The 16,694-nt window shown below is 47.6% G+C and overlaps 2 protein-coding genes across 2 annotated transcripts; both read right to left on the minus strand.

The window, feature by feature from the left end:
• Positions 1-727: 727 nt before the first annotated feature.
• LOC119270639 (KH domain-containing protein At4g18375-like) lies at positions 728-7,343 on the minus strand. Its single transcript, XM_037552657.1, has 8 exons — positions 7,027-7,343; positions 4,749-5,340; positions 3,515-4,024; positions 3,186-3,425; positions 2,824-3,108; positions 2,657-2,712; positions 2,374-2,464; positions 728-1,735 (listed from the first exon to the last, which is right to left on the minus strand). Exons 2-8 carry the CDS (start codon positions 5,328-5,330, stop codon positions 1,604-1,606), a joined length of 1,896 nt encoding a protein of 631 aa, XP_037408554.1. The 5' UTR covers positions 5,331-5,340; positions 7,027-7,343; the 3' UTR covers positions 728-1,603.
• A 1,972-nt stretch (positions 7,344-9,315) lies between these two features.
• On the minus strand, positions 9,316-12,558 carry LOC119273236. The gene is made up of 10 exons (XM_037554475.1): positions 11,977-12,558; positions 11,506-11,670; positions 10,641-10,748; positions 10,513-10,548; positions 10,313-10,408; positions 10,136-10,225; positions 9,901-10,014; positions 9,756-9,788; positions 9,609-9,659; positions 9,316-9,524 (listed from the first exon to the last, which is right to left on the minus strand). Exons 1-10 carry the CDS (start codon positions 12,556-12,558, stop codon positions 9,429-9,431), a joined length of 1,371 nt encoding a protein of 456 aa, XP_037410372.1. The 3' UTR covers positions 9,316-9,428.
• Positions 12,559-16,694: the final 4,136 nt, after the last annotated feature.

Consider the following 16,694-nt stretch of genomic DNA (forward strand, 5'->3'; position numbering starts at 1 on the left):
ACAACAAGAGTTTCACTTGGTAATGATGAATGAAACAGATTTCTTAAAATTGAAGTACTAGAGAACTCCTAAGATATCCAAGGATGGTATTGCCACCATGCAAACACTGAAAAAAAACGTGTACTGATGTTCTGATTGAATACTATCAATCACGGCGACTGGCAAAAGAGTATAATAAGGATAATGTTGAAGTTTATCATAGAAGGACAACAAGAATTTTAGTTGGTAACGATGAAACAAATTTCAAAAGATTGCTCAACAGTGAAGTATTACTCATCCTTAGGTATCTAAGGATGATATCACCACCATGCGCAACACTGCAAAAAAAAACATGGGCGGCATGTTCTGATTAAAGGCAATCTGGCAAAGGAGTATAAGGGCCCTTTCCCTTACTGGCAAAGGAGAGAATCAGCTATCAGAGCTGACATACAGAACAAACAAGAACAGAGCAATCATCATCTGAATGCCAAAAAATCTCAGCATTCCTGTTCTCTATTTACGAATTCACCTAATGGCAGCTTGTGAGCAGTAGCCACAGGATAACAAGCGATACCTCAAGCAGTTGGAACTCATAAGAAGAAATTATTTATAGAGTGGCCATGACAACCCACCCTACCTAATATTCACAGTTGGTGTCCAAGAGATGTAACCAATCTAGGAACATACATGGCCAAGGAATGACAGTGATGAATGGGAAGAGGAGTCATGTACTCAACCTACTTCTAGATTATACATAATTTTCAGGCCATTACTCAACCAACACTTACAGACAAGGGCAAGAATTTTACTTAGTATTGATTGATGAAACAGATTTCAGCATTACCGACCTAGTTGATGCAAAGAAACATAATCATATCTAAGAAAATATCCACCTAAGGAATGACCGAAGAAGTTGAGATGATGATTGGGAAGAGGAGTCAAGTACAGAACCTATTCTAAATTAGTATACACAATTTTAGAGTATTTGAAAAGAACAGGAAGAAATTTACTTAGTCACGATGAAACAGATTTCTTAAAATTGCAGTATTAGATTAGTCATTCGATATCTAAGGACGATGTAGCAGCCACCATGCAGAACACTGAAAAAACGTGTACCGCATGTTCTGACTGAAGACTGTCAATCATGGTAAGCAGCAAAAGAGTACAAGAACGATGATGTTGAAGTCTATCATGAAAAAGGACGAGAAGAATTCTACATGGTAATGGTGTAACAGATTTCTTCAAAAACAAAGTGTTAGAACGTGTGCTGCATGTTCTGTTTGAAGTGGCAAAAGAGTGTTAAGGGCCCCTCCCGTACTGGCAAGCGAATGAATCAGCTATCAGCGCTGACAGCATAAAGAATTGGTTATGAATAAGCAGAGATTGAGGCACTCATCGAGATTAGATAGGAATATCTGAACATGCGATTAAACACGAACAAATCCACACAAGTCATGGTTGAGAATCTGAGGAAGATAGAGAGATAAAGCATGAGGTTTATTGGAGAGTTGAAGGGATGGAGAGCACTGTTTTGATCTAAGGATATTACGGGATGGCAAGAGTCCGATAGAGCTGACTGAAGTGTCCCCATATATCCTTTCAAACTACAGCCGGAAGTACGTCCTTAAGTAGACATTATGAAAGCTTTGATCAAATTCTCTGCCGACTGCCTCTGCTCAGGGGTGCCAAATATGTGAGCAACATGCTCATGATGAGATGATTTTGATTCAATAATTTCAATGTCAGCTCCAGAAATCTGCAGTTATAATCAATGATTGCACGTCAATTGCGAAGTAGTAGCATGAGGAAAAAGGTGAAAAGAACCACCAGTGGGTAGTGAAATGGAACGTGAAACCGTGCTTTAAGTAAAATTAACCTACCAATTAATCCTAAAAATAGATCATTCAAGATGTCAGATTACAAGTTTATAACTGATTATGCTTTCCATATGTTCATGCATGTCAATCCTGTACAAAGGTTGCATGAAAGCAATCCACTCTTGGTGTTGTACACACACCATTACGTCATACATTTCATCTCTAGTCATGGATCAAATTACCCTCTTTTACGAAATAAAATAATAAAAGAATAAATAAACAACCTATTCTTTTAGGTACTGGTATACTAATGGACTTAATACTACACTCCCTCCGTCCCAAAATAAGTCTCTCAACTTTAGTACAAAGTTGTACTACAGTTGTGGGACTTATTTTGGGACAGCAAGTAGCACCCCATATGAACTGGAGTGAGGGCACTCCTTCAGGCAGTGACCTGTAGAAGTTTTTTGCTATCTACCTGGGCCTCTTTTCCACACCTTTAATAGTTGCTGAACTCACATCAAGCTATATCTTAATTAAAAGCTCAAGCACCAGTAAAATGAAATAGTAAACTGACCTTTCTAATATTGTCCAAGTTTGTACCATGCTTCCCCATTACTTTTGAAAGGCCACTAGCAGGAATAAACATTTCCATATCCGGGACGCGTCTGATCAGTGGTAATCAACAAAATGAAATACAATCGTAAGGATTAGAATAAAGACCCAAGTAATAATTACAAATCTAAGAGAGCTTGCACACAAGAAGCACGGCTATTCGTAAAAAAAAAATGGAGACGGCTATTCGTAAAAGACGGAGCACGGCTTAGAAAGGGTTTATGGTGAGTTCAGTTGCAACCTACCTTCCATATGGCTTTGAAGTGTACGAGGAGCGTACTCCAAACCCATCATCTACAGCCTGATGGAGGGTATCACCGGTTAAGTTTATCTCACAAACTTAATAGGCACGTCTCATTACGAAGATCAATAGAGAAACAAAGAAAATTGACGTTGAAGCAAAACATTTTACCTGCCTGGGGCTGTATCCATGATACAAGCTGCTACGAGGAAATACATTTGAGCCACGCTCAACTTCACTCCTTTGATCATAGCGCAATGGAGTGGTTTGTTGACTGTACGGTAATAATGCTGGCATCGGAAAGCTGCTTGAATACACTGGTTCAGTGGTGGCAACGGTTAGCTTCCCATCCTTGCCAGAATATTGCCTTCCCACGCTGTCCTTCAGAACATCTTCCCGGAGTCTTAGAACGATCTGAACAAGAGCATCACGCAGGTTGTCCACTTCCCCCGACACCTACATGCAATAAAACTCGTAAAGACATCTAGATAGATCCACGAAGACTATCTCAAACAATAACACAAGGGGCAAACCTCAACGAGCTCATCACTGGAAGATGCCCTCCGAGGCTTAGTGCCCTTTGATATGTAGATAATTGCCTTAGACTTAGTCCGCATGTCATTAATGATTGAACCACCCTTGCCGATAAGACAGCCAATCACATTAGCCGGAACAAGAAGACGAAGATGCATTCTATCTTCATTTTCATCATTGATCTTTGCTTGAAGCAGAAGAACAGCTTCCACTGCTGAAGACTTTACATCATCGGTGGCCTGAAACAGAAGGCGTCACCTCAAATAAAAAGCATATCATAGGGTATGAACGACAAAGTGCAGCTAGCCAGCTGGAATTGTGGTCTAACCTCAGTGGATGCAATGGTGATTATACTTTCCTCCTTGTCATTCTTTGCATCATCAACATCAACCCTTGCACCACTCTCTTTCCTTATACTCTTTATGGTCACCCCACCTTTACCAATAACCAACCCAATCTTGTCGGCGGGGCATGCAACACGCAGCAATAGTTCTCCTGAACATTTTGGGGTGTTATAAGTAGGAATAGCTGGAACCATAGAATGATAAATGGGCACTCCGCCATGAGCATCAGTGGGTACAGTAAATTCAGGAACATGAGAACCATGACTTGGTGCCCCTAAGATAGACAGACTTGGATGTCCAGATGGCATAGAAGCATCTGACACTGAGTATAAGCTACTAGCCGGATAAACCGGAAGCTCTGAAGGAAGTATAATGGTTGGAGGAAGTTCATCAATAGATGTTTCGAGAGAAATGTTCTCTTTTGATGGACATTTGTAGATAATTGTTGATACTGCAAACAATGCCTTCTTGACAGCTCTAGCATCCCCAGTTATCTGTTAAAAATGGTAATAGTAATGGTTAATAATTAGCAGAATACCGAAGAAGAATGGACATTGAAGAACATATCAGAACTCAAAATGTTGGAATTGTTCAACAGTGTAAGTGAGCACCACATAAACAGAAAACAAAATAGAATTATCAATTGTCTTAATCTGGGAAAATAAATTATTAATATGCATTAATTTCAATCTTCATCAATAGTGGGAAAACATAATATTAATATGCATTATTCCATCCCATAATACAGTGCGCATTAATTTCTTCAAACGTCAATCTTCATCAACTTGACGAAGTTTATACCCAACTTGTTTAGGACTGAAAGGCCTTGTTTTTGTTGTTATAGAGAAAATTAATTATATCTACAATACCAAATACATGCCATATGAAAATATATTTCATGATAAATAAAATGGCATTTTGATTTGGTATTCTATATGTTGATAATTTTTTCTATAAACTCAGTCGAAGTTAACAAAGGTTGATATTGAAAAAAAATCATATACAAAGTATACTTAGGGGCGGAGGGAGTATCAAACAACTTGCTGATTTCTTTACCATGATAGAGAGATGACAATGATATATGCATACATTTTAACACAAAAACATGCACTGGGAATTAAAGTATTGCTGCTTGATAGAATTAACCTATTCACTAATGGTTAATCTCACGTTATCTTGGCACAGCTCACCAAACTATTATATGGAGGAAAATAATACCTGAACGAAATTATCAAAACTCATAGCACATGAGTGTGTAACATCGCTTGGATCTTTTGGTTTAACTTTAATGAATGATTTTGAAACTGAGCGAAGCCTCTTGATGACAGAACCAGATTTTCCAATAACGCTTGCAGCTTGACTAGCTGGTACAAGAATGTTGGCTTCTTCATCATCAGAGTCACTATTGACTGCCAGAGCATCAACGATTGCATCATGCACCTTGAGTAATGCATTTTGTGCCGCGCAAACAGGCTCCCTGTCATCATCATCAGCATCTATGTCGCTATGCTTGAGGTCTCTATGCTTGACATAACAATATACCAAAATAACCCTTTTGTCAGCACCAGGGTAAGGGTCGACAACCTTGACTTTGGCATTCGTTTGTTGCCGGATGGAATTTATCACCTTGCCACCCTTGCCAATTACACTACCAATCGCTTTGTCTGGACAAAGTATCCGGTAAACAACCAATTCATCCTTACTGGAGGTTTCCTGGGTGTGGGCCGGCCTTCGCTTTTGGTCCCTGTCTTCTCTGTCATGATCCCTGTGCTGGCTGGTACGCTTGCCGGCGTGGCTCATGGTTTACTCACTAGACAAGAATATGCACAAAAAGATTAATGACAGGCACTACAAAGATGAATAGATACGTATCAGCTATATATATAAGATAAGCATTCATGATATAGCATCAACGCATTCTCCGACATGATAGTGCAGAATGATAAGAATCAAACAAATGGGTCATGTATCACTGTGATGCATGTGCTAGAAAGATGTGGCCATGATTCCGATGAATCAGTCGCTCAATCGGCATTCACAAAGAAAAAAGCAGCAGCAAGCTTATCCATAAGAACTCAACAAGTAACCATTGTCGATTATTCATGCAATCACAACAAATATTAATCAGCACTTGCAAACAAATATTATTCATGACAGCTACACCAAGCACAACCAGTATAACATATCCAGGAGTTTGTTAGAATTGCCAAACGTGATTTTACACTTTTCCTGGTTTGTAGAGAATAAATTCTATATATATCATGAATAATCGGCATTCACAAAGAAAAAAGCAGCAGCAAGCTTATCCATAAGAACTCAACAAGTAACCGTTGTCGATTATTCATGCAATCACAACAAATATTAATCAGCACTTGCAAACAAATATTATTCATGACAGCTACACCAAGCACAACCAGTATAACATATCAAAACGAACGGAGAATGTACATTAATTACGTGCCACTGCATGAGTTAAAAAGGTAAGACATGCATGGGTTGTTTGGATACGTGGAATATATAGAATTTATTCTCTACAAACCAGGAAAAGTGTAAAATCACGTTTGGCAATTCTAACAAACTCCTGGATATATAAAACTTGGTTCTCGTAAACCTGGAATTTCAGGTTTGTGGAAAAACGACTATTACTCGTTTTTCTAAAAACGGAAATCGCATATACGTACTTATCATCTTATCCTAACAAGAACATGGCCAATCATGGTGCTGGTGCATCAGCCGAAGAGAAGCCGTTGTGCCGCCATCTCCGCGGCGGCCGCTGTGGTCGTCGGCGCCACCAAGGCCAGCACCTTGAGTGTCTGCTCCGGTAGAGCAAGCTCCAGCTCCGTTCCATGTTCTAGTACTGGCGCGGCTCATGGCGGCGCCCCGCACCCACGCTGTCGTCAAGCAGCCGCACCGTGGGCCCCCGCACGATCGAGCACGCACTTGAGGGAGGCCATGGGAAGTCAGGACGCAACCCAGAGCACGTGCCCACGCAGCTAGATGCCACGGCGATGAACCCCACACGATCTGCACTCACTGGCGGCAACGAGGGTGCGAACCAAGGCCAGCGGCCGAGGGGCGAAGCGCCAAGAGAAACACGAATAAAATGGAGCGCACAGAGCGGCCGATGCGGTGCGTCGACGGGTCGTGCAGGGGGCAGAAACTAGATGGTGAAATGACCCATCAACCGACATCGAACCCATGTCTAGAGACTAGATCCAATGACCGAACGTGACAGGACCAGCAGGCGACAAGGAACTGGATTCCAGGATCCCAAGTAGGCGAAACAGGACATCATTTCCCCTACAAGCATTATCATCTCAAACACCTATCAATCAAGCAAAATCCTTTCCCATGTACTGGAGCAAGTGTCGTTATATTTCTCACAGCAATATCAAATCTACAGCAAGTACTCTCATCCGGTACAAAAATCAGGAAAGGAGGAAAAAAACGAACAAGCAGAGGATGCGAGAGGAAGGAGGGGGGGATTGGGGGCTACCTGGCTGTGGACCGAGCCGCGGCGTTGCTGGGCGGGAGCGGCTGGCCGAGGGAGTGAGGGAGGCGCTGCTGGGCTCCTGTATCGAAATCTGGCCTTTGACTTCCCCGACTCGCTGCCGGATTTGAGGTGGCGGGGGGAGGTGCTCGTCGGCGGAAGGAGAGCTGCCGGAACGGCGTCGCCGTGGCGCCGGCTGACGGAGTGGGCGGGGCGACGGCCGACGGTGGCGCTATGGATCTCGACGACGGGAGGGGGTGGTGGGTAAACAAACCCTAGCGGAGTCGCTGCTCGCTGGGACGGACTGGGTGGACCGGCCTAGGCCCAAGGCCCACAAGACATGCTCACCAGTTGTGCCATGTTACTAAAAAAAACAGTGTGCCCCATGGTTTGCCGTGAAAAAACAAAAAAACTGCATGTGCGATGGTTGATGTAGAATGTGTGGAGGCGATGGCTTGCCTCATCGGGTGTTTGATCTCATTCACCAATGAAGAGTAAAGCGATTTTTCAGTGTCGCGAGCTTGAATCATCTTTCACTGAGAGTCCATCTCGATCACTGTCGACGGGTCCTTAGACATTAAGGGAGCGTTCGGAATCCCTCCACTCCCGAGTCAGCTCGCGGAGCCGGCGGAGCTGCAGGCTGAAAAGGTGGAGCTGGGATATACGCGCTCCGCAGATCCGCGGAGCTGGCGGAAGGCCGAACAGGCCCTAAGTAAGGCTAAAAACAGACTTCCCATGCATGCTCCAAGTTCAGCTTACAAGCTTCCCCGCAAGAAAAAGTTGTCTACACGAGGAGAATAAGATTGATCCCTGTTCATCACGCGGGACCACACCCAAACCAGCCCTGGTGGAAGGATGAGCATAAGCTACAACAGATTTGCCTTTACATGGATCAGCAAACGACTCATGCTTGATGCCTAGGAGCAAATCCAAAAGACCGCATAAGAATCTTTTCGACACATCAACCAGCGGCGGTGTTTTATCATGAGCAATCTCGTTCCAAACACAGGATCAAGAATGTGCTGGGACCACTCTTTGCATCAAGGCTTGATATTTTCAAGCACAGGAAATGCCACACATCAGACATGGCTCTCAACTATTCGAAAGCTCTTGGACAAATATAGAAATGATGATAATATAGCTGGAAATTCTTTAGGGCTTGGTCCAGGCCGGCATGTTTGGATTTTGGAGCCCCGGGCTTATGTAAACTGTCTTTCCAATATAATAAAGCTTAGGTGCTTTCCCTAGAAAACTGTGTCTGCTTCCAATGAGCAATTGTACACTCTGTGGAGTAGGAGATTCATATGGCGTCATTCTTTGGTTAGTTGTACAATGCTGAGGTGTGCGGTTACTTTCTCCGGGTTTTCTCACCTAAGTTCAACACATGAACTTCTATAGGTCGAAAAATTCTGAAAGTTCACTCTACAGTTGGGAAATTTCTGAAAGTTTAATTTTATTTTATTTTTTAAACTTACCAAAACTTACAATTTCTGAATGTTTGCATTTCCAAAGTTCAAACAGAGTTATTTCAAAGTTTTGAATCCCAAAAGTTGGGTCGTGATTTTTCTAAAAGTTTTACACATAATTTTCTAAAGGTGCCAAAAAGGCAGAGCAGTCAAATGTTTCGACTTTCTGTGGATGGGAAGTTCACACCTGCTGGTAATTGCCCTCGCGGGACTAACCCCCCTCTCTTAATAATGCATAAGTCTGGTCGGATTATCGGTGACTGGAATAGTATTTTGCTACTGTGTTGAGCTACTTGGCATATCTGTCCTTTCTAGACTGCAAATAATCACATTTCTTCAGAAAATTAACTTTTATGTACTAGCATCGAAAAATAAGAAATTTTCAAAACTAAAACTGTCTTTTCTTCAGAATAGCCTTTATAAATGTTCTAGCTGCTGAAAGACGGCAGTATCTTAATTAGCAACAAAAGCCAGTAACCTATTTCTAACAAACCGCATGCGACAATTCCTTACAAACCAAATCAAATGTATTTATCGGGCCGGAAGTAGGGACACGGTTTAAGTTGGGTAAAAACTAATATGATCAATTTGCTCCAAGGATAAATAGGGTCAATTCTTTTGGCGGCTTAAAAACAAGCTGGCTCCTTCCCAGCTTTTTCCACAAGTCGCCTCCCTCATTCACTGGGGCTTCTGAACTAGTTATGCCATTACTAATCTAGAAGTCTCAGCAAATTTTGGGAGCGACTTATTTTTTATGCTGGGGACACGTAGCTTATTTTTTTAAGCCACGAAAAAGAACTGGCCCATAATCAAATCACATGCACATACATTCAAGTGCGTAGGCGTTTAATCATACGTGGAGTAGCTAACCTTGCGATATTACAGTTTTGTTTCTGGATGTGATCCCAAAAGACCACACTATGCACGCCAGCGACACACACACTAGGCTTGTATCTCGGCCTTGGGAATCAATCCTATGACTTCTGCAATCTTGAGCTTCTTCCTAGCGTACTGCGCATATGTCTTTGGCAGAGCACACTGAAATTGGAAAGAATGAGCTATTACGTACACAACCCGCAAGGGGAACAATATTGCCAACTGATATCTATACAACATATATACCTTGAATCTAACTTCCTGCGAAATTAACTTACGCGCTATCCACTCTGGAACCTACACACACACACAGGCAGGAGAGACATAAGATGTGTGGATATGGTCTACATAATGGATTACAATGTATGCGAGACCACACCACACTGTACTTACTTCCTTACTGATGCCCTCCGTGCACCGTCGAAACTACAAGGAAATTATGGTGAACAAAGCAATTTGCATCGTAAGAGTTAAACTAATTAACCAATGAAACAACAAATAGAAAGTCTGTGAACGGAAAAAGAAAAGAAAAACCTACTTGTTCCTCCAATCTGAACGAGCCAGAGCGACTCAGCTCGCGCTCCAACTCACGTTTGCGTAATGGAAACGGGTTCTCCTCATAAACATGCTGCATAGCATCTCTGAAACAAATCTATATGTTGTCCAACGAAGAAAGAAAACAACATCACCAAGCATAAATAGGGTTACAAGGCACTGACAGATCCGACCAATAAAATGACATTGTTCTTAGTTATGATGTACAAAATGCTGACCTGACGATTGACCAGCTTCCAAATCTCAAAAAACACATAGTCGAGATCTTTCACGAACTTGAGATAAAAGCGTGTGCTCTGTTTATACTCCTTAATTTAATCAAAAGACCGCAATTGTCAAACACAACCATAACCAGAGCTGGCAATCTAAATAAGCAAGGGACAGATGAACCATACCAGGAAACCATAATATGCTAGCCTCGGATGGATGTTTGTGAACCTAGCAGCAATCCTAACTGCTTGGCATGAAGCTTTTTCGTGCAATTCATGCCACTAAATAGTAAAACAGACAAGTTATTGTAATGCTACTACGCCCATATATAGAGAATTAGAGACTAGTTGTCATTACATTGTTTTGAGAGGTCATATAGGCGTACCTCAGAAAAGCTTTTAAGCACATGTTCTTCAATCCACTGTCAAGACAAAATGGTTGTTAGTCCCCCAAAAAAGTAAATACTGAGCATAGTTTTAAACTTGGAGCAGCTGATAGTTGCACCATGCATACCTTAAGATCCTTCACAATTGTATCCCAGTACAGCAGATAATCTCTATCAGTTCCAGGGGTGCTATAAAACTCTCGGTATTCACTCCAACTTTCATACTCATCGCCCCCCTGCACCAAAATAAGAAGGGAAGCAACATACATATTACTGCTGCCCTGAGAATAACATGCAGCGGACATGAAGGCGTATTGCACACTTAAAGAAATTTTGAGTACCTGCGCACTTGAAGAAATTCCAACAAAAAAAAAAAACATGGTACCGGAACATGTAAAAAATATGGGTACTCGGGAAATCAGGCAAAAACATGATTACACATACAAAAGAAGGGATGGTACGCGGATTTTAAAGAAACAAAAAACTTGCTCCTTGCAAAGGATGCATCAGTATATGTAACTCTATTTCTTTTTAGTAGATGAAAAGCCATGCACCAACAACTCTCAGGGAAGAAGGTATACTTTTTGTATTATTCTTCTATGGTACACACATTATGAGATTTCCACAGTTTTACTGGAAGCACACATATTTTAGATTCTGCTTAATCTCGGCAGGAAGTGACACCCATATATAGTTTTATTTTTGCATTTCGCCAAGAACCTCAGGCCCCTAGAACTAGAACTCGGGGGTTATATACTCGCATAAAGCCATGCTAAAAAGAACCTCAGGCCGCTAAAGTGTTCATACTTCCAAAGGACAGATTAAACAAGTAATTGCTGCCTCCCATTCAAAGGAAAGGAGAAAAAGAAACTGGTTAATTACCAGCTGCATGAGCACACAGATGAAATCTAGATGCATTACTGAGCTGGAAGTAATGGATATATATACGCCCTCTGTAAACAAATATAAGACGTCTTAGGCCTTCATACTTACTTCATTACAAGGGACTAGTCGCTGATAGTCGCTCAAGGACACGGGCAAACAGAGGTTCAAGTCGAAACACCAGCCGAAGGCTCCATCACTCAGGTAATCCAAGGCAAGCTCTGGAGTGTACTTGCATTCCAGTGCAGCATCGTCAATAGGCATTCCTTTCAGCAACTACGTACACAGACACAAGGGCAGATGAGTAAGGTACTCCCTTCGTTCCATAATATAAAAGCGTTTTTGACACTATATTATGAGACTGAGGGAGTACTCTCTGTTCAAGTCTTTTTAAAGATTTCACTACAAATTACATACGGATATATATATATATATATACATATTTTAAAATGTAAATTCACTCATTTTATTTTGTATGTAGTCTATAGTGTGGAATCTCTAAAAAGACTTATATATGACTCGTAGATAGATTAGATTGACAGAGGCAGGAGGGAGCGTTGGATTGAAATGAGAGAGACAAACCAGGCAAGCTTTGAGGCGATATCGTGCATACTTGTGGCTGAGCCTGTCCGCCTCCTCTTCTTCCAATTCAGCCTCAGTGTGATCAATTTCATGTCTGCGAGAGCTGAGCACTTCACGGTCTCTCGAGAACTCCTCCTCGGTGATATCATCCATCAGTGAGGAGGACGAATCAACTTCTCCTGAATCTCCATCTCGTCCATGGACATCATCTGGTCGGCTCAAGAGCTTGTGGGCTTGGTACTCTACCAGAGCAGCCCGCAGCTCGTCATCGTAGAAGGAGGAACGAACGAGGGCTTCGACGGTTTCGTCGGAGGGGAGATTTGGGCCTTCCTCGTCGGCGCAGGCTGGTAGAGGCAGTTGGGCGAGGCGCGAGGCGAGGATCTCATGGTACCTCGACTCGTACTCGCGGGCCGGCGGCTCGTCGAGGAGTTCGGGCGCCGGTGCGCCGGAAGTCACGCTGCTGCTATCCGATTCGACAACGGGGGCAGATAAAGATGCGCCTTCTTCATCACGGCGCCGGCGGGATGATCGTCCTTCGCGAGGAGACCTCCTGCGGCGGCGGCGGAGCCTCTTCTGCGGCATCGAACTCTGATCGCGATCACAGGGGTGGAATCGAAGTGACGGCGCGCGAGGGCCCCAACGAAAGCAGGCCAGTTTTCGTTCCAAAAAAAGCAGGCCAGTTCGGATCCGAGATTTCTTTTGGTTTCTTATAGTAACATAAACCAAAAAAAGGTACAGACAATTCCTTTTGAATATGTTTTTTCTTCTCTCGCCAACTCCTTTTGGTTATGTTTTTTCTTCTCTCGCCAACTCTTTTGACTCCAATCTTTTTTTGAGAGAGAGTGTCGGAGTAAATAGCCATGGGTAGCCTAGCCGGCTTCCCCTGGCCCTTCTGAAAAAATTACGAGCCCGCCCGGCTCTTAAGAATCCAAGACATGGAGCCGCCTTCCCCTTGCTGGCTGCCACCCAGGCCGGCTTCCGGAAGGCGGTCCGACTTTAGCCCTCATGAAGAAAGCCATGGGAGGGCCGACTTCGAGAAGCCGGCCATGAGAAGGCCGACTCCAAGAAGCCGGCTCCCATAAAGCGGTCAAGACCGTACCCACAAAGTTTGCACCCACCTAACGGCGGTGCGACGGGGCGTGGCTACAGTGAAGCCTGCCACCCCCGAATCCCGGAGCACGCCTGACACAGTGCGCCGTACGGGGTAGGCATGACCCGCCCGGCGCGGCACTGTTGCCATGTTGACCTTGGTGTCACCCACGACGGGCCGCCAGCGTGGCCCACGGACGGTGGGCCCCTTCGGGCGGAGAGACGCCCGAAGGCGGCCACGCCTCCAACCAGCCGGCTCGAGACGGAGCCGGCTTCCCACAGTCGGCTAGCCGCCTCCCTCGAAGGAGACGCCCTATTAAGGAGACAAGACACGCTGAGGCTACAGCGATCGCCAGACAAGCGGCGGCACTGTAGCCACGCCTACCACGACGAAGCCTACGTCACCAAGATAAAGCCACAGTAACCAGCCGCTGACCAGGCCCTGGACAGTGGGACCTGCCTGTCGACCAAGGGGCCGGCAGCCGGCGGGACCCACCAGTCGGCAGGCCCCAGCAGCCGGCGCAGAAGCCGGCGAGTGCACTCACATACAGCTGGGCCCCACGCCCAGTCGGATTACCATTGTACCCCCGGGGGGTAGGCCTATATAAACCCCCCGGGGCACCCATGCAAAGGGTTGGACCCCCTGCTAGTTCTAGACACCCCGCAAGGAGAAGAAGCAGGCTAGCCGTGCCCTTCTCCCTCTTCCCACCAAAACAGCTCGAGGAGCATTGTGTAGCTATTTGTTCATCTAGTGATCATGCGGAGAACCCGCAGAGCAGCAGTAGGGGTGTTATCTCCACGGAGAGCCCCGAAGCTGGGTAAGATTCGCCGGCGTGCATGTCTTCGCCTTATCCCGTTTCCAGGCACCGGCGATGTCTTACTGGCTCCCACAATGATAAGCCACCCGTTGGCATATGTCGCACCTACCACCTGACATTTGGCGCCCACCGTGGGGCCAGGTGCACCGTCGTCCGGAGACCTGTTCTAGACGGGAACCCTCTTCCTCCCCAGCGAGCGTAGCTAGCCCGGCACGCCCGATGGCGCTTGCCACGACACGCTGCAAGGCGTCACCAGCATCTGCGCGGCGAGCAGCCTCGCCGATCTCCTCGACGAAACTCTCATCTCCGACGAGCTCGCCTCCGATGCGGGCATCGACCACCTCGCCAACCTTCTCGGCAAGCTCCATGTCTCCAGCGAGCCCGCTGCGGACCTGGAGTCGGTTGGCTCCACCGACCCGATGCCTGTCGACTCCGACACGGCCTCCTACGACACCTTCCCCACCAACGTCACGATCTACAATGACCCGCTTCCTCGAGCCGACGGCTGCGATGCTGTCACCACCGAAGTGATGGTTGTCGGCCACGGCGGCCCGGCCGACGAGAGCGCCCACGACGCCTCGCGCGCGGCGGCCCACGACTTGTCCGCTCCCCTCCCGGCTAATGCCGACGACGAAGCACTGGAGGCACGCCGCCTCGCCCTCCTCGCAGAAGGCCGGAGGCTGGTTTCCGTAAGACGCCTCACTGAGGCCTATCAGCGCGAAGCTGACCGCGCCGCCTTCGGCACGCCGGCCCCGGGCGGGCCAAGCCGGGCCGGCCTTGTCAAGCAACGCGGCGCCGTCATCGCCGACACGCTGGGAGTCGACCACCCGGTCTATGCCACTCCGCTCGAGAACTTGCGCGCCGCCCAGGCGGCCGTAGGCGAGCTGGACGGCCTGGAGGCCGAAGACCTCCCCCACATGACCCGGCGCATCCAGTAATTGATTGACGCAGCCGCGCGGCGACACGAAGCCGACGCCCGCGCGGAAAGCCCTCCCCCGCGCCGAGAACACGGCGCGACGTCCCGGACGCCGACTACGAGCAACACCCGCGCGCGATGCGAGAAGGAGCCGGCTGCCAGCCGCAGCCGGACCCGGATCTCCATCGAGCGAGACGCGGACGGTCATCCCCGAGCCGCCTCCGCCTCCGCCCCGTGGAGAGAGATATCCCGCCCCGCCGCCAGTGGCGCACCCGACTCTCAGCGGCCGGCTAGGCCGCCGCGAAGGAGTCGGTGAGAACGACGCCCGCCGTCGGATCGACCGCCTAGCGCGATCCCTGGCGTTGGAAGAAGAAGATGATGTCGGCCCACCTTGTTTCGGCCCCCGCATCCGCGACGAGCCCTTTCCCAAAGGGTTCTCGCTCCCTAGAGACACGCCCAAGTACAACGGCTCCGTGAAGCCGGAAGATTGGTTGATCGACTACTCCACGGCGGTTAGCATAGCCAACGGCAACCGGTGCATTTCCGTGAAGTACGTGCCCCTCATGCTGCAAGGCATGGCGTGGACCTGGCTCAACAGCCTCAAGCCACGTAGCATCAACAGCTGGCTAGATTTCATAGAAGCCTTCATCCGCAACTTCACCAGCACCTACAAGCGGGCTCCCAAGCCCAGACAGCTCTCCTTGTGCGTACAAGGCCCCGCCGAGTCCACTCGCGATTACCTCACGCGTTGGGCCGAGCTCCGCAATTCTTGCGAGGGGGTGCACGAGGTGCAAGCCATCGAGTACTTCACAGCCGGATGCCGAGAAGGCACCCTCCTCAAGCAGAAGCTCCTCTGCGATGAGCCGGCTACCCTCGACGAGCTTCTGGACATAGCGGACAAGTATGCCACCGCCGACTCCTCGATGAAGACCGAGCTTCGGGTAGACGCGTCCGGGAAAGTACTTAACCCGGCGCCCAAGACACCGGCTGGGGATTCCGGCCGACACCCCCACTCGAACGACCACAAGCGCAAGGGCCCCGCGCCGACTCCCGCCAGTCGGCAGGTGGCCACAGTTGAAGACTCGCCGCCTAAAGAGCGTCCAGCGCCCAAGAAACCCAAGCGCGGCAGGCCGGCTTGGCAGCCGGCTTTCTCCTACGAGCAAACTCTCGACGCCCCGTGCAAATTCCACAGCGACGCGAAGCCGTCCAACCACACAACCCAGAAGTGCCATTGGCTCACCCGAATCTCTAAAGGCGAAGGGCTCGTGCCGCCTCCGCCTGCCGGCCCGCCGCCTCCGCCTCCGCCGCCTCCGGCCGCTCGGCCCGCAGTCAGAGCCGTGCACGACGAGTTCCCCGACGAGCAAGCAACCTACATCGTCTTCACCAGCCAGCCCGAAGACCGGCGCAGCAAACGCCGAGAGCACCAGGAAGTCAGCGTGGTCGCTGCTAACCCCGCCGGACACATGCATTGGTCAGAAAAGCCCATCTGCTGGAGCCGGGCCGACCATCCAGAGGTGATGCCGTCTCCCGGCTCTTACGCTTTGGTCCTGGAAGCCACCCTTGCAACGGACAGACGCGCCGCCCGCTTCTCCCGTGTGTTGATAGATGGCGGGAGCAGCATCAACATCCTCTACCGTGACACCCTGGAGAAGCTAAACGTCAAGACGAAGCAACTCATGCCTACTCGGACAGTGTTCCATGGCATCGTACCCGGCCTGTCCTGCGCCCCCATTGGCAAGATCAAGAATGTACTTTTTGGGGACAAGGAGCATTTCCGCCGGGAAGCGATCTGGTTTGAAGTGGTGGACCTGGAAAGCCCTTACCATGCGTTGCTTGGCCGACCCGCCTTGGCCAAATTCATGGCAGTTCCCCACTATGCATACCTCAAGATGAAA

Source organism: Triticum dicoccoides, chromosome 3A (assembly GCF_002162155.2).
Source record: "Triticum dicoccoides isolate Atlit2015 ecotype Zavitan chromosome 3A, WEW_v2.0, whole genome shotgun sequence".
In the NCBI taxonomy this organism is placed as follows: Eukaryota; Viridiplantae; Streptophyta; class Magnoliopsida; order Poales; family Poaceae; genus Triticum; species Triticum dicoccoides.